Here is a 17288-nt window from a genome sequence, read left to right on the forward strand (position 1 = left end):
ACACGGGTTTGAGCCCTGGTCTGGGAAGATCCCACATGCCGCGGAGCAACTAGGCCCGTGAGCCATGGCCACTGAGCCTGCACATCTGGAGCCTGTGCTACACAACAAGAGAGGCCGCGATAGTGAGAGGCCCGCGCACCGCGATGAAGAGTGGCCCCCGCCTGCCACAACTAGAGAAAGCCCTCGCACAGAAACGAAGACCCAACACAGCAAAAATAAATAAAATTAATAATTAAAAAAAAAAAAGAGAGAGCCAGGGGACTAGGCGGGGCCAGGACTTAGGAAGAGCGAGCAACAACCCTCAGAGGTTGTCCCGTCCCTCAGAATCTTACCGAGACCCCTGCGCATTCTGGTACCTCACAGAAAGTGCCAGGTGTAAGCTCTAGGGACAGAGATCATGATGAGGCCCCCAGGGAAGAGAGAATGGGATATGGGGGCTCCTGGTCAGAGCCAGGAGATTGGATGCCCATAGTGCCTAGAAATGGTGAGCCAGACACTGAAAGGAGGAGACAGGTGGGATGAGGGGAGAGGTGGAGAAGAGGAACCAGCCCCATGGTTCATGTCTGACCCTGGGGACAGACAAGGAGGACAGGGAACCAAGGGCTGGGGCCAACGAGGCAGGCCCGTGTGGCCTGAGGAGGGAGGGGTCGAGCCCTGAGCTGCTGGGCTGGGGTGGAGGAGAGAAGGAGGAGGGGGGCTGTAGCGCATGGGGTCTGAGTTCTGGGGAGGTAGACCCAAGGTCTCCAGGGGTGGAGGGGCACAGCTGGTGGGGATGAGATCCTGAGGTAGAAGCCAGGAGAAGGGAAAGGATGACAGGATCAGAGGCAGCGTTGGAAGAGACAAAGGAAAAGAGTAGAGAGGGAGGGAAGGAGGAGGAGGGAGGGTGAAGGAAGCAAGAGAAATAGCGGCTCAGCCTTGCGGAAGGAAAACAGAGGAAGCAGAGCCACCAGGGATGGGGTAGGGGGTGTGAGTGGGGACCTAGCTCCAGGCCCTGGACCCCAAGGTTGGCAAAATGTCCCTACATTAGGCTTTCCTCTCCCTTTCCTGGCATCACAAGGGCATGTCCTTCTGCCACACTTGAGCCAGATGGCCAAGAACCTCCTGAACTGAGGTGGCAGTGTGAGATGCCCTTTTCATCTTTCCTGTATTCTTCCAGTCAATAGACCTTTGAATGGCATTCCTTTCACCACTGACCTCTGGGCAATTTGGCCCCTTTCTCTATCAGAAAGGAGAGGAAGTGTCAGGGTAGAATTCAGGTGAGACACACCCTTGTTCTAGAAAGATCTCCAGAGAGTAAGATGCTGCAGCCTCCAGCTAGCAGCTACCATATGGCCAGGAAAGCAGGGTAGGCCTTCTCTAAGCTTAATCTGCTGCATATCACACACACACTCAGATAACACACTTCCATTCACAGTGACCAGTGGCTAAGGAGGTCACTGCCAGATTCCACATTGCCAGGCTCTCCGTGCCCATCTGGGTTTCCCTGTGTCAACAGAAACATGCTCAGATTTCCACGTTCATTGGTCCGTTGCCATGGAAACATTCAACCTCCTAGAACTAGGCACAGGGCCTGACCCCTGTGGTGCAGGGTAGGAGAGGAGAGATGGAGGGTGACAAACAGAATGTGGGGGAGGAGGCTGGGGAGACACATCTGGGTCTATGTGACCCCTTGCTGTCTCATCCCCTGGGACCACCTACCGTCTCCCCTCTGCCTCAATAGATCTCTCTAGGCCAGGGGAGTGGGGAAGAGAAGTCATAACAGGTGTATGGCTAGAGCTATGTGGAGAGTGCTTGATCATTGACTGGATTCCCATTGGGCATTAAGAGAGATTAGCTTTGGAGTGGGGGCTGAGGTCTAGCCCTGTGACCCATGCCCAGACCATCTTGGGGACACTGGGCAGCCCTCCAGGCCTGAGGTCCCTGGCTAAAATTGCCTCAGGCCTGAAGCTGCTTCAGCTGGCTCCCCCTCCCTTTCTTGTGTGTGCCCCACACCCAGAGAACCTGCTTAAAATGGGATTTCCAGTCTGTGATGTCAGAGGAAAGGTAGCCGCCGCTCCAGCCTATGCCAGCTCTTTCTTGATCAGTAGAGCTGAGCCCAGCCTTGCTCAGCCTGGAGGAAAGGGGGTTAGGTAGAGGAAGGAGGGGCTCTGGGGGCTCTGGTCCCCATATATGTGGCATTCTGGATAATAGGGAGAGACTGTTTCCAGGCCAAAAGGTACTGCTGGCTTCCCCACTGCCTTAAATATCAGCCAGTATGTGATCATCTCCCTCACACATTCCCCCCAGTTTATCCCTCTCTGAGCTGGGTCAGGCCTGCATGGAGGAGGAGGGCAACTTAAGTCTTAGAGCCATTTGGGTTCTGCCTGAGAGCTTGTCGCATATCTAGGCTGCAGGCAGTGACGGGTGGGAGGGATGCCTGCAAGGAGGAAAAGAGCCCACTAGATGGCGAAGCTCGCTCCCTCTGTGGGATTCTCTGGCCCTTGCCGGGGACAGTCTTGTCTTACCTTCAGCAGTCAGTCTGCTGAGTAGGATGCTTTATACCCCACTCCCTGGAGTTGGAGGTTCATGAAGAAAGCATCCTTGTGGGTGGATAGGACAGCTGTGGATTCTCAATCACTTCCTAACCCCAGTTTGCGTGCACAGGAGATGGTCAGACCCAGTGGGCAGGTACTCCCTTTGGGCGAGGATCAGGCACCTCCTGGGAGCAGGGAAATTGCCAAGCTGACCCTGGGAGGGCCCTACAGCCCAAGGAACCCAACCTGGGCTCTGAAATGGCATGTAGACAGGCTGCTGGAGCTGATTTCAGGGTCATGTCTGGAGAGGGACCCAAGAGGTGGCAAGGGGTAGGGAATTTGGGAGGGACGGGTTGGGCGGGAGAGAGGAACGCTAACCTAGCTGCAGAATTCCCTGGATATGATCTCCCTGATGGCCACAGTGGCAGTCCCAGGCCTGCCCGTGTCCCTGTCCCCTGCCCCTTCCCTTATTTTCATCTGGGGTATTGTAGGGCTGAAAAAGGAGACAAAGACCCTAATCTCCAAACCCTGGAATCCCAAAGTACTTTTCCAGCAGCCAGGGCCGAGACTCCTCAATGACCTACCTTTGCCTGACCTCTTTCCCAAACTGACCCCACCAGCCCTGAATACCTAATGTATTACCCTCTCCTTTTGTCCCAGCCAGATGAGTGATCAATAAATAATGCTGCTTGAAATATTAATGGCAAGTTTTACACCAGCATCCCTTAGCTGTGCCTGTCATTGGGGAACTCACTAGAGAGCTGACAGAGAAATGCATGGCCCCCCCAGAGAGCTTTCTCCTTTTCCTGTCAAGAGAAGGTCTTTCTTTGCCAAGATTTCGACCTGTTCCTATCTCAGCCAGATCATGATTCATTGCCATTTGGTTAGAAGAGGACAGGTTCCTCAGAGACCAACTCAGCCAGCCTCCCAGGAAAGGATGGAGTAAGTTAAACCAAACAGAGACCCTTCTTGATTCCTTTGTCTCCTCTGATGCAACTGAGATCCCATTTCCTCTCTTCTATGTCCATCTTGGACCTGCCAGGTCCAGCTTTCTGAGCGGTGACTCAGAAGGAGATCTGCGGCTTCCCTCCTCCCCCTGCCTCAACTATTTAGAGCCTGAGCAGAAGCGACTCACACGCTCCCAGACTCCTCTGGCCCAGTCATTCTCATCTGTCTCTGTTCTCCCTGGAAGAAGAAGACGAGGAGGAGATGGGAGCTCTTGGCCCTCTTGAGCCCACCTGGTGGGCTCCCAGGGCCAGCGTCCTCCTTTGGGGAAGCCAGGCCCACTCAAATCTTTGAACACGCCGTGCCTTCTGCCCAAGCACTCTTGGTCTCCTGCTTCACTTGGTCACCTCCTGCATGTGCTTCAATTCTCAGCTTAGATGTGACACCGCACCCAGTCCAGGCCCCTGTGGCCTTCTGTTCTCTTCCCTGACAGCATACATCACCCTGTTTGGTCATTGCCTGTTTCCCCACTGGACTGAAAGCCAGGGCATAGGTGATGGGTCTACGTGGTCCACCAGCAGCTAGTACAGGGCCGGGCACACTATAAGAACTCAGCACATTTTTCTGGAATGTTCGAATGATATCCATGCAGCATTCTTCTGCTCCTGGAAAAACACCAACCTTCCAACCTCAGCACCTCTCTGCTGAGCTGTTTGCCTACACCTGAGGATGGGTGTCTGCGTTAAACAGCGGCTGCCCAGATCACCTACCCTCGCCTGGACCCCACCCCACCCCCACATGTGCTCATGCTCACTTGCTCGGCTTTTCTCTCCCTCACACACACAGATGGGAGTCAGCTTTCCAGCCACATTCAGTTCTCACTTGAATTCAGAAGCTAAATTGGGAAGAAGAGCAGCTTCACACTCCCAATTTAGCCTGGGAGAGAAAAAGGGAGACAGCCTGGATGTTGCCAGGGAAAGGAGAAAGTCTGGGTCTGGGGTGGGTCGTGGTGGCAAAAGTACCCAGAGCCCAAGAGAAGACCGTGAGACCCCTGCCACCCAGCTCCTAAAAATAAACCATCCAGAGCCATGACCCCAGAGTGACCCCTGTAAAGCCTCTTTCTAATACCAGTGCAGCCATTCTGGGCATTACCCCAGTCTAGGGGTGGGATTAGAGGAGGTAGAAGAGACTTGAGTTATGGAAACTATCCAAAGAGGGAGATGCTGCTGCTTTGGTCACTGGTAGTAGGATACCAGAAAATCCTTCTTAAATCTCACTTTAATCCCTCTGGTAATTGCTGAGATGAGATGAATGATGAATAGAAACAGAATCCATAAACAGATACTTGCTCACTAATAGTCATTATTCACAATAGTCAAAAGGTACAAACAACCCCAACGTCCATCAACAGATGAGAGGATAAACAAAACAAAATGCGGTACATACATACAATGGAATATTATTCAGCCTTAGAAAGAAATGAAATTCCGATGCATGCTACAACATGGATGAACCTTGAAAACATGATGCTAAGCCAGGCATAAAAGGACAAATATTATGGACAAATATCTTCACTTACATGAGGTACCTAGAATAGGCAAATTTAGAGACAAAAACTATAACAGAGGTTACCAGGGGCCAGAGGGGAGGGAACAGGATAGGGAATTACTGTTTCACGGGTACAGAATTTCTGTTTGGGATGATAAAAAAAAGTTCTTCATATGGATACTGGTGATGGTTGCACAACATTGCAAATGTACTTAATGCCACTGAATAGGACACTTAAAATTGTTAAAATGGTAAATTTTATGTTATGTATATTTTACTGCAATATATTTTTGAAAAAAGCAATGAGTCCGATGTCAGCCTAAAGACATCGTCATCCTGCCATGATGGCTCTCTCTGTGGCTTGACCAGAGGGAAACTTTCAGTTCCAAAGATCCCCTCCCTTTGCTGATAGGAACAGAAGTGCAGCCTCTGCCCAAGTGAAGCTCTTCTCCCTGGTTCTGGGTGCCAGCTTCCTCTTCAGTCACTCATTTTGACTTTGCCCTAAAACAGCGTTCCCCATAATACGGGTAGACCAGATAGGGTGATGATTAGAGGAGGAAAAAGAGAGGACTTTTCCATCCAGCCTAACTATCCTATTGCCTCCGTACCATGGGAAATGGATGCACTTTGGGCTGAGAATCCTGTCAGTAAATTTGGGTGTCAGTTTTTCTTGCTCTCTGCCTCTGACTGGGAGGCCCCTGAAGAGAGTCTCTGTGATAGCTGGTGCTGATGCACCCAGACCTCACCCTCTCTCCTGGATGACTGCATGGTTTCCTGGCTGGTCTCACCATCATTCCTCCCCCACCCAGCCTCCTGGAATTATTTTAAATGGTGAGTCGGCTCTCTGACTGACTGGGAACCACGTCAGTGGGTGGGAGCTGGATTAGGGGCTCCCACAGTCACTGTGCTTCCCCCATGATAGCACATATCACACTGTTAAAATTGCTTGTTTACTTGTCTGTCTCCCTTACTGGGCTATGACCTGCAAAAAAGGGAGAACCCTCCTTCCTTCTCCTTATATCTTTAATGCCTAGAGTGGAGCAGATGTGTGATAAGTAATCGTTGAATGAATGAATTGAAATGATGTGTTCACGTGTCTGCCTCCCCTATTCGATTTGACTCAAGAACCCCAGTAAGATGAAAGCTTTGTCTGATTCATTCTGGGGCCCCAGAAAACAGTTCTTGGGATGAGCTGGGGTTCAGCTAGAGGGTTCTAGACTGTCTGGATTGGAATCCTGGCTCTACCACTGCCGGGCTCTCTGACCTTGAGCAAGTCACCTGCCCTCTCTGAACCTGTTTCCTCTTCAGTGAAATGGGGATAAGAATGAAACCTACTTCATAAGGCATTGTGAGGACAAATGCCTGTCAAGTGTTCAGCACGGAGGCTGTCACGTCGTAAATGTGTCTTGGGGGTGGGGTGGGGATAGAGAATGCATCTAGAGATTAAGGAAAATCAGAGGAAATGAGCACCACCACCAATTTCAGCATCTTGGTGTTTAGAGGGAGGGGACGGTGAGGCCAGTACCAGAGTGGGGTAACCCCAGGGGCTACCTGTCCCCGCTCCCTGCCCTCCCCCCAGGTCTGCAGAGTCCAAGCTCACCCACCACGAAGCTGAGCAGCCCTGGCACTGGGTGGTGGTGAAGGGCCAGAAATAACTGCCGTTGCTATTCCTGCCTTTCTGGGCTGGATGGGAACGCTGCCTTTCTAATCTAAAGGCTGCTCTAGACTTCCTGCACATCAGTGGGCTCTTATGTAACACTCCCCTCCCTCTGCCTGCCCAACGAGCTTCCAGAGATTTCTGCATCCAGCTTTGCTGCACACTCAGCTGGGGGTGGGGGGAGCAAGGAAGCCACGGCAGGATGGATCGTCCTCTAAGCCCAGGATCTTGCTGGCCCTGAGCCTGGGAGAGGCACCACTCAGCACAGGGCAGAGAGACTGATGTCCAGGGACAGCAGCCCCTTTCTGCATCTGCTGGATACTCTGGGGCAGAGAGGACCAGGAGAGCAGGCCTAAACGATAAAGGTCGTCTATCTTGACCCACTCCCTCCTTCCCTCAATGGCCCCTCTGTGCCACCTCCGTGACTTCCACTTCAGGCCTTACCTAACTTTGTCCGGCACATGACCCCTCAGGCAGACTCTGAGGACAGCAGCCCAGACCCCAACTCCCGCAGGCAGACCCCCACCTGGGCCAATCCTCCATGGGCTCTTCCCTGCAGCCCTGGATGCCATCTGGAGGGTGCATGCCAAGCACCTCTTCAGAGCCCAGTGGACCCCCCTCTTCCTGAGGCCTCAGCTTCACTCTGCATGGGCCTGTCTCAGAACTTGCCCTTCTCCACCTATCCTAGGACTCAGGGTCTCCTCTGGCACCTGGTTTCCTGTCTGTAATTGGAGGAGATGAGATGGTTTCACACTACAACACTCTGGGATGATTCTCTCTCATTTCCCCCCTTCCTCCATGTCTCCACTTCTCCCCACCCTCTCAGTGCACCCTCTGTCCCACCCCATACGTGGCCTCTTCTCTCTGGTTTCTTCTCTCTGCACCCCAAAGACCCTCCCTGGGGTGGGAGCAGAGCTACCCCCAGACCCATTGAAGGCCAGGCCCTCCACGTTTCCAGCGGAGCCGATCAGCCATCGGAAAGTGTGACAGGCACCCCAGACAGAACCAAAGTAAGAGTCACTTCCTGACCCCTGGGCTGGCCACAGTGGTGGCAAACCACGATCTGAGCAGCACATGTGGGTGCTGACGTAGCCTGGGGCTGGGGAGGAGGAAGCGGCAATGGAAAAGGGCTTGTTTTCCTCTGAGAGCTGCAGCCTGCTCAGCCCTGGGTCAGGCATGATGGTTCCCACTGGCTTTCTCCTGAAGCCTCAGATGCCCTGGACCAGCTCAGTTCTGCTCTCACCTCTGCCTCTTCCTCTTCTCTGGTTTGCAAGGAAGGTCTGAGCACAGAAAGCAGCTCAGACCTGCAGACCCTCTGAGGGCCTCTCACGTTTTCCAGGGTTTTTGGCATCAGTCACCCAGCAGGCAAGGTCTGAGAGTCCCAGACTCATCCCTGAGCCCCCCTGAGGCCCCGATGACACCCGGGCCAGGGTGCTCAGGGCCTTCCTTCTCCCATCTTGGTTTCCTTTAGGCCCCAGACCTGTTGTCCCATCTGGGTTGTTGGTCACAAGTCGGGTGCTCACAAACCCTCCTTGGGAGGGGCCAATTCTTTTCACCATGTCTCCTCCCCTCTCTGTCCCCCCAGTCACAGCAAACAAGTGTGCCATTGGCCAAAAGACAGACAAGAGGAGAATGGGGATAACACAGATGCTCCCAGCCCCACTGCTGAGAAGGCAGACCAGCAGTATAACCCTGTCTAGGAGGAGGCTTTCCGCCAGGCTTCTTTCTCACTCATGCCCCCTCACAGCAAGCGCGAAGGTGGGCAGTGTGTACGGGCTCTGAGCCAGCTGTTGTCACTGTTTCTGGGTGGAAGCTGCCTTCCAGGGGCATATACCGTGGAGTCAGGACAGAGTTGAAAAGGCCACCTCCTCCTTAGCACTGCATCTGATACACACAATGGCCAATAAACCTCTTTTTAAAAGAATGAATGTTTTATTCAACTGTATCTCCTACTTCCCAATAGAAACACTTTCTACTCCAACACATTTTTTCTAGACAGACCACACATGGACTCTCGTGGCCAACCCACCCCCCAACCCCGGCCTGAAAGTGCCTCTCATTTCCTCACCACAAAGTTTGTTCCTCATCATGTTCTTTCTCCTCCAAAATATCATCCTTGTCCTTTCCCAGCCCCCTATCCTCTATGTTCTGTAGCGTAACTGACTTTTGGGGGCTAACAGGGCTGCTGCCTATTCTTAATTCTCTTGTAACGTGGAATCCAGGCTCCCTTCTACCCAATTGTAAGCTTCTCAGTGGCAGGGGCCTATGCCTTAGGCCTTATTCCCAGGCCTTGCCCACAGAAAGTCCTCAAAAAAGTTTTTTGTTGTTGTGTATAATGGGTGTATTAATCAGAACCTGCTAGGTTGTAATAGAAACTGAAATAAGTTTTATTAAATAAAAAAGGAATACACTGACCTGTGTAACTAAAAGGCTCAGGCTGTATCCAGAGACTTACTCCCTATGTGTGAATCTATTTTCTAATTTCCTCTGCACTGGCTTCATTCTCAGGTAATCTCTCCAGTCCTGATGGCAAGATGGCTTCCAGGCTTACATTCCATTGGCTTAGTACCACCCGGGTAAGAGAATTCCCCTTGCTCAAGAGTTCCAGAAAAAGTCCAAGAAGAGATTCTCATTAGCCTGGTTTGGGTCATGTACCCATCCTGACTCAGTGGCTATGCCTAGGGAGACGGAATGCTCCTGGACTGCTGGATGGAAGCGTCCTAGACAGATGGCCAGGCAAGGGTGACATACCCTCTCCTAGAACTAGGATGGGGTTCTCGTCCCTCAACCACATGGATTGGGGTGGTTCTCCAGAGGAAACAGCTGGCAGGGAGCACTTAGGAAAAGAAAGGTTGGACATGCAAAGCAAAAGATGTAAATTGTTAGGATTTCGAGTGCCCAGCTTCAGTGAGGACCTGAAGATACCGTAGGTCAGCTTACACATTAGAATCATAGGGGAACCGGTTTGCCCAGGCTAGGGGAGGAAAATGTGCTCTTGGAGTCTGGGCAGCTCCTGAGAGACAGAAGAAGGATCCTAGGACAAAGTGCCTGCTTAGTTCTGGCCCTCATGACCTCAGGAAGATTGTGATTCAGTTAGCCTAGGGTAAAACCTTTCTTTTTCAGAGCTCCACAGTGATTCTGCTGCACAGTCAAGGTTGAAATAATTCTGCTCTAGGAAATGATGTTCTACTGCAGCAAGAAGGATTCAGATGAGCTCTTCAGGACAATGTCCCCTGTGTTAGAATTGGAATGTTTCTCCTTCTCTGTACAACTTTTCAGAAAAGGGTCACTGGGGTTTGCTTGGAGGCTGAGGATGGGTGGGTGAGCTGTGGGTGACCCTGTGGGGGTCATAAATAACAATAGCCACTGTTTACTGAATGCCAACAGCAAGGCAGGCACTGTGCTTTAGGACTTCACAGACGGCAGTCCACGTAAGCTTCAGTCTTCACAACAATCCTTCCATGTGAGCATCATTAATATTAGCTCTTTTTTACAGCTGAAGAAAGATACAAAAATCCTGGCCAAGGTACCCCACCAGGAAGTAGCAAAATGGGCATTCAGACACAAGACATCTGACCCTGAATGGCCTGGCTTTCTGCCCAGCAGGAGGCCTCAGAGAGGTGCCTCACTCTTGCTCCTAATGTACAACTCAGTAGGCGGTGGGAGTGGACACCCACCAGGCCCCTAGCATTTGGGATGGGGAGTTCAGACCTAGAGCACAGTGACGAGGGACAGAGACGAGGGAGCCCTGGTTCAGTGCCGGATTCCTTAAGCCGATTTTTATGAGAGAGAGAGAGACAGAGAGAGAGAGAGACAGAGAGACAGAGAGACAGAGAGAGAGAGAGAGACAGAGAGACAGAGAGTGAGAGAGAGAGAGAAAGAGAGAGAGAGAGAGTGTGTGGGTGTGTGTGTGTGTGTGTGTGTCTAGGATGCCCAAAATAGCTACGCCCCCTCCCCCAATTTAAACCCTCCGACACCTACTTCCTGAGGCTGTTTAGGTTCAAGCAGACCCTAACCCGCCCCCTTCCCTCCCACTATCGTCAGCAAGCTCCTTACACACACACACACTTTCTGCTTTCTTTTTAAATTCAGAAAAACACCACCTCCCCTGGATTCAGAGCTAGAGCAGAAGACTTCCCCTACCGGAATTCCAGTTCTCTTTGGGTTGCGCACTTGATTGTGGGGAGGGGGGCGGGGACGGGACGGGGAGGGCTTCCTCGTTTGCGTCCCGCTCCCGGGAGACATGCGGGAACCATTTCAGTCTACTCCCCTCTCCTCCCACCCTCGCCCTTGGCCTGGCTCGAGGAGGATAGTGTTATCCCGCCCGGGATTTGGGCGCCTCGGCTGTGGCGGCTCCCCAGGGACTGCAGGGGGAGCCCAGGATGCGGCGCCTGCTCAGTTCGCGCTCACTGCGTCTAAGGCTCCCCCAGCCTGGCGCAGCGCCCAGCACAGAAGCCGGGAGGGGGAGCAAGACGGCGGCGGAAGAGCCCACTCGGCCAGGGGCCGGGGGAACCAAGCTGCAGGGACCTCCAGAGGGCAGCACCAACCCGCTAAGCAGGTCCTCTCTTCGAGCCAGCCTGGGGTCCCCAGACAGTCCACAGGGAAGCCTCCTTTTCAGATTCCCACACTTCCCGCCCCACCTCCACCTGTTCTGGATAAAGGTGGGACAGTCTCCCACCAACACAGGGACCACCAGCTCCTGGTGGGAACAGCACTCAGGTCTCTCCAGAGGCAATAAGCTTACCTCGTCCAACCACCCAAACGTGGGCTCTTCCCCAGAGGGATCAGAGAACAGCCTTTTGGTTCGGGTGGCGCAGAGGGATCCCCAGGCTCCAACAGCCCCACCCCATTGGCAGACGGCGGAGAAGCAGATGGCCCACCGTACCGCACAGGAAGGAACCCAGGAACCATCTGGCCGTTATTTCCTAGCCTCAGTTTCCCCCGCGACACTTGGAAAGGCACCATGCCATTGGTCGAGGCCTGGGGTCAGGGCCCCGCCTCTCCTGGGCGGCCTCTGCCCTGGCCAGCCCAGCAGCTCCTCCCCTTCGCTCCCGCCCGGCTCCCACGGTCCCAGAGGTGGGCGGGCGAGCCCTGGATCACGGTGGCAGAACCCAGGTCCTACTCGCCCTCGCCCCCGCCCAGGGCCCGGGCTTTCCCAGCCCAGTCCCCGCCGGGAGCCGCGAAGCGCATAGAGCTACGCGCCTGGAACCCTCCCCGCCTGGGCGTCCCCGGCTCTTGCGCGCGCGTAGGGCTCCCAGCTCGGAACCAGGGAGGAGGGAGGGAGCCAGGGAACAGCAAGCAGCGACCCGGAAACGCCATATAAGGAGCAGGAAGGATCTCCCGCCGGAACAACCCTTATATGGGCAGCGCCTTATTTGGAGCGCCCAGATATGGCCCGGCTGTTTCCGGCTCCGGGAGGAGGGAAGAAGGCGGAGGGAAGGGGCGGGGGCAACAACGGGAACTACGGAGCAGCTTCTGTCCGGGAGTCCTCAGCTGTGGCTTGAGCGCTAAGCTTCCTCGAGGCCTGGGCACCCAGGGTGTGAGAGCCGGCGTCCGGCCCAGGGTGCGGGATGGCAGTGCCTATGGCTCTTGGAGAGGGGGCTTCACGTCACTCCGGGTCCTCCCGGCTGGTCTTGCCATATTAGGGCTTCCTGCTTCCCATTTATGGCCATGTACGTCACGAAGGAGGCGGGTCCATGTCTTTCCAGACCCTTCAAATAGAGGCGGATCCGGGGAGTCGCGAGAGATCCCAGCGCGCAGAACTCGGGGAGCCGCCGCCGCCGCCAGCTGCCGCCGCCGCCGCCAGCTTCCGCCGCAGGACCGGCCCCTACCCCAGCCTCGGCAGCCGCGCCGCGTCTACACCGGCCGGCGGCGAGGGCGAGCCGGCAGACCCCACCTGCGCTCTCCACAGTGTGCCCCGCGCCCCGCATGTGACCTGGCCAGGCCCCCGAGAGGTGTCCCCCGCAGCTCTTGCCCCGGGCTGCGCCCACCCACCCCAACACCAGCTCTCCAGCCCGCCAGTCCGGGATGGCGGCAGCCAAGGCCGAGATGCAGCTGATGTCCCCGCTGCAGATCTCCGACCCCTTTGGCTCCTTTCCTCATTCGCCCACCATGGACAACTACCCTAAGCTGGAGGAGATGATGCTGCTGAGCAATGGGGCTCCCCAGTTCCTCGGTGCCTCCGGGGCCCCGGAGGGCAGCGGTGGTAACAGCAGCAGCAGCGGGGGCGGTGGAGGTGGAGGGGGCGGCAGCAACAGCAACAGCAGCGGCGGCGCCTTCAACCCTCAGGGGGAGGCGGGCGAGCAGCCCTACGAGCACCTGACCGCAGGTAAGCTGTGGCCTACGCCGAGGGCTAGCCCCTTCGCCACCATCCTGGCGTCTGGTCCTTCCCCACGGCCTTTGCAGCGCCCCCTTTACCGCGGCAGTGCTCCTGGACTTCAGGGATGCAAGTGGGGTTTCCCTTCCATTCCTCTCATCCCCAAGGTCCTGTGTTAGAGGAATGCCTGGGGACATCCCCCCACCCCCTCCTCGTCCTTAACGGTGCGCAGGGGAGCCAGCTTTTGTTTTGGATGGAGAGCTGTGGGGCTGCGGGGGTGGGGGGAGGGCTTGTTTTGAAGACCAGGGCTGCGCCCCCTCCGCCTCCAGAAAGGCTAGCCTGCCGCCTGTCCCCAGGGAAGGACCGTGATCCTTGGCCAGGGATGTACCGGCAGCCTGGGGCAGGGGTCGCGCACTAGCGGTGGCGGAGGGGGTGCTGGCGGGAATCCCTCGCCCGCGCAGCGACTGCTGCGGAACGCTGGGAGCTGCAGTGGAGGGGGATTCTCCGTATTTGCATCAGCTGTTGTTGAAATGGGTTCTGCCTCTGGAGCGGGTCCAGGAACATTGCAATCTGCTGCTATCAATTATTAACCAGCTCAAGAGTCAATGGTAGCTGGCCCGACCTCTCGCCTGGCAGCGTGGGTCCTCCTCGCCCTCCAGTGATTGCTCTCCAGTAACCAGGCCTCCTCCCTCTCTCTCTCCTGCCAGAGTCTTTTCCTGACATCACTCTGAATAACGAGAAGGTTCTAGTGGAGACAAGTTACCCCAGCCAAACCACCCGGCTGCCCCCCATCACCTACACTGGCCGCTTCTCTCTGGAGCCTGCACCCAACAGTGGCAACACCTTATGGCCTGAGCCCCTCTTCAGCCTGGTCAGCGGCCTCGTTAGCATGACCAACCCCCCAGCCACCTCATCCTCAGCATCATCTCCAGTGGCCTCTTCCTCTGCCTCCCAGAGCCCACCCCTGAGCTGTGCGGTACAGTCCAATGACAGCAGCCCTATTTACTCAGCGGCACCCACCTTCCCCACACCTAACACCGACATCTTCCCTGAGCCACAAGGTCAGGCCTTTCCAGGCTCAGCAGGCACCGCGCTTCAGTACCCACCTCCTGCTTATCCTGCTGCCAAGGGTGGCTTCCAGGTCCCCATGATCCCTGACTATCTGTTTCCACAACAGCAGGGGGACCTGGGCCTGGGCACCCCAGACCAGAAACCCTTCCAGGGCCTGGAGAGCCGTACCCAGCAGCCTTCGCTCACTCCACTCTCTACCATCAAGGCCTTTGCCACACAGTCGGGCTCCCAGGACCTGAAGGCCCTCAACACCACCTACCAGTCCCAGCTCATCAAACCCAGCCGCATGCGCAAGTACCCCAACCGACCCAGCAAGACTCCCCCCCATGAACGCCCCTACGCCTGCCCCGTGGAGTCCTGTGACCGCCGCTTCTCGCGCTCAGACGAGCTCACCCGCCACATCCGCATCCACACCGGCCAGAAGCCCTTCCAGTGCCGCATCTGCATGCGCAACTTCAGCCGCAGCGACCACCTCACCACCCACATCCGCACCCACACAGGCGAGAAGCCATTCGCCTGTGACATCTGTGGGAGAAAGTTTGCCAGGAGTGATGAACGCAAGAGGCATACCAAAATCCACTTGCGGCAGAAGGACAAGAAAGCAGACAAAAGTGTGGCCTCTGCCGCTACCTCCTCTCTCCCTTCCTACCCATCCCCAGTGGCTACCTCCTACCCATCCCCAGTGGCTACCTCCTACCCATCCCCAGCCACCACCTCATACCCATCACCCGTGCCCACCTCCTACTCCTCCCCTGGCTCCTCGACCTACCCATCGCCTGTGCACAGTGGTTTCCCGTCACCCTCCGTGGCCACCACATACTCCTCCGTTCCTCCTTCTTTCCCCGCCCAGGTCAGCAGCTTCCCTTCCTCAGCTGTCACCAACTCCTTCAGCGCCTCCACAGGGCTTTCGGACATGACGACCACGTTTTCTCCCAGGACAATTGAAATTTGCTAAAAGGAAAGGAAAAAGGGAGAAAATGAAACACAAGAGACTTAAAGGACGGGAGGAGGAGATGGCCGTAGGAGGGGGCTCCTCTTAGATCAGATGGAGGTTCTCAGAGCCAAATCCTCCTCTACTTGACCCCAGGGTCGCTGTGGAAGGTCTGTTGGCCAACAATTCTTTCTGTCCACTTCCCTTTCCTCCCCAGGACCTACTTACTACCTTTGACTTCAGCTGCCTGAAACAGCCATGTGCAAGGTCTTCACTTCTATCCAAAGAACTTGATTTGCATGGATTTTGGATATATCATTTCAGTATCATCTCCATCGTATGCCTGATCCCTTGCTCCCTTCAATGCTAGAAAATCAAGTTGGCAAAATGGGGTTTGGGCCCCTCAGAGTCCAGCCCTGTACTCTTGTACAGTGTCTGTGCCATGGATTTTGTTTTTCTTGGGGTACTCTTGATGTGAAATAATTTGCATACTCTATTGTATTATTTGGAATTAGATCCTCACTTTGGGGAAAAAAAAAAAAAAAAAGAAAAGCCAAGCAAACCAATAGTGATCCTTTGTTTTGTGATGATGCTGTGACAATTAAGTTTGAAGCTTTTTTTGAAACAGCAATTCTCGGTGTTAATCAGAGCATGTTTCAGAGTGTTGTTCTGTTAACCTTTTGTAAATATTGCCCGACTGTACTCTCACATGTGGCAAAATATGGCTTGGTTTTTCTCCTTTTTTGAAAGGTTTAGGTTTTTTTTTGTCCTTTTGGTTTAAAAAGTTTCACGTCTTGGTGCCTTTTGTGTGATGCGCCTTGCTGACGGCTTGACATGTGCAATTGTGAGGGATGTGCTCACCTCTAGCCTTAAGGGGGGCAAGGAGTGGTGATTCGGGGGAGGCTTTGGGAGCAAAATAAGGAAAAGGGCTGAGCTTGAGCTTCAGTTCTCCAGAATGTAAGAAAACAAAATCTAAAAATCTGAACTCTCAAAAGTCTATTTTTTTAACTGAAAATGTAAATTTATATATATATTCAGGAGTTGGAATGTTGTAGTTACCTACTGAGTAGGCGGCAATTTTTGTATGTTATGAACATGCAGTTCATTATTTTGTGGTTTTATTTTACTTTGTACTTGTGTTTGCTTAAACAAAGTGACTGTTTGGCTTATAAACACGTTGAATGCGCTTTACTGCCCATGGGATATGTGGTGTATATCCTTCAGAAAAATTAAAAGGAAAATAAAATAGCTGTGGTTGGGTGTGTTTCCTGGGCTAGGGGGAGGCCTCTGCAGTAGCCATCTCTATTGAGGGGTTTAAGGGGCTTTTCCAGAGACAAGGATATTCCAACCAGAGACATGCCCACTGTGTGTCGCTGGAGTGAATTCTTTGAGAATTGGGTTTGGGTCTCCTCTTCTTGATACTGGGCCCATTCCTCAGTCTGGTGGGCTTCAGGCTTATCTTGGTTAGTGACAGCTAAAAAAGGCCAGAGGTAGAGGTGGAACATGTGTGGCCAGAGGCAGCACCATTCTAGCCCCAAATGTCTGACCAGCCCTGCCCCCATCTCTACCCAGGATCGGGAAATTCTGTGTTCTTGGGAATCCCTGCCCTATGCACCTGGGGGAGATGAGGGGTGGGCAGAAGTCTTTGGGAAGCAGTAAAAGCTGGGGCTGCCTCAGACTCTCCCTCCCATCCTCCATGTCCCCAGAAGCCTGAGGGTATCGAAGAAGATTAGAAGAGGCAAGGACCAGTTATCAAGCCAAGAATCCTTCCAGGAAAAAAATCTCATTACTTGCCAGCTAGAGCTGTGATCCTTGGCAGCTTCCTGTGACACAGGGCAGAGTGGGCAGGAGGCTGGCCTGGTGTCTATTGTTCCACCTAGACTAAGTCTGTCCCCACTATGTAGGAGGCCTAAAGTGCTAGGTTCTTCTGGCCCCAGCCCCCTGAGGGTCCACACTCATAGCCGGTGCAATTCTCTTGGGCTCATGAGCATCTGTCTATTCTGTGAGAGGCCTTGAGCTGGCCACGACAACAATGCACATTGTCAGTTGGGGAGATAAAGATGAAGCCAAAAATTATAACATGGTGCTAGGTCATATAACATGGGCAAGCATGAGGCTCTCTGGGAGTACCGCGAAGGACACTCAACCCACCCAGGGGCTTAGGAAAGGTGGAAAAGTTGAGTTTGGCAGAGTAAGTGGAAGTCAGCCCTATTGGCTTGCTTTGTGTGTGAGACAGGGAGGATGGATGGATGGATTACTGAATGGAAGCACTACCTCCAACCCTGATATGAGTCTTCTGTGAATTGG

At 54.1% G+C, this 17288-nt stretch overlaps 1 protein-coding gene across 1 annotated transcript; it reads left to right on the top strand.

Moving 5' to 3' along the window:
- Window positions 1-12445: 12445 nt before the first annotated feature.
- On the top strand, window positions 12446-16229 carry EGR1 (early growth response 1). The gene is made up of 2 exons (XM_007112972.2): window positions 12446-12991; window positions 13687-16229. Exons 1-2 carry the CDS (start codon window positions 12691-12693, stop codon window positions 15003-15005), a joined length of 1620 nt encoding a protein of 539 aa, XP_007113034.1. The 5' UTR covers window positions 12446-12690; the 3' UTR covers window positions 15006-16229.
- Window positions 16230-17288: the final 1059 nt, after the last annotated feature.

The sequence above is a fragment of the Physeter macrocephalus genome, unplaced genomic scaffold, assembly GCF_002837175.3.
Source record: "Physeter macrocephalus isolate SW-GA unplaced genomic scaffold, ASM283717v5 random_693, whole genome shotgun sequence".
NCBI lineage: Eukaryota > Metazoa > Chordata > Mammalia > Artiodactyla > Physeteridae > Physeter > Physeter macrocephalus.

Coding starts and splice junctions, on each gene's coding strand:
- EGR1 (XM_007112972.2), top strand. CDS start 12,691: ATGGCGGCAGCCAAGGCCGAGATGCAGCTGATGTCCCCGCTGCAGATC. Junction 12,992..13,686: donor CTACGAGCACCTGACCGCAG/GTAAGCTGTGGC, acceptor CTCTCCTGCCAG/AGTCTTTTCCTGACATCACT.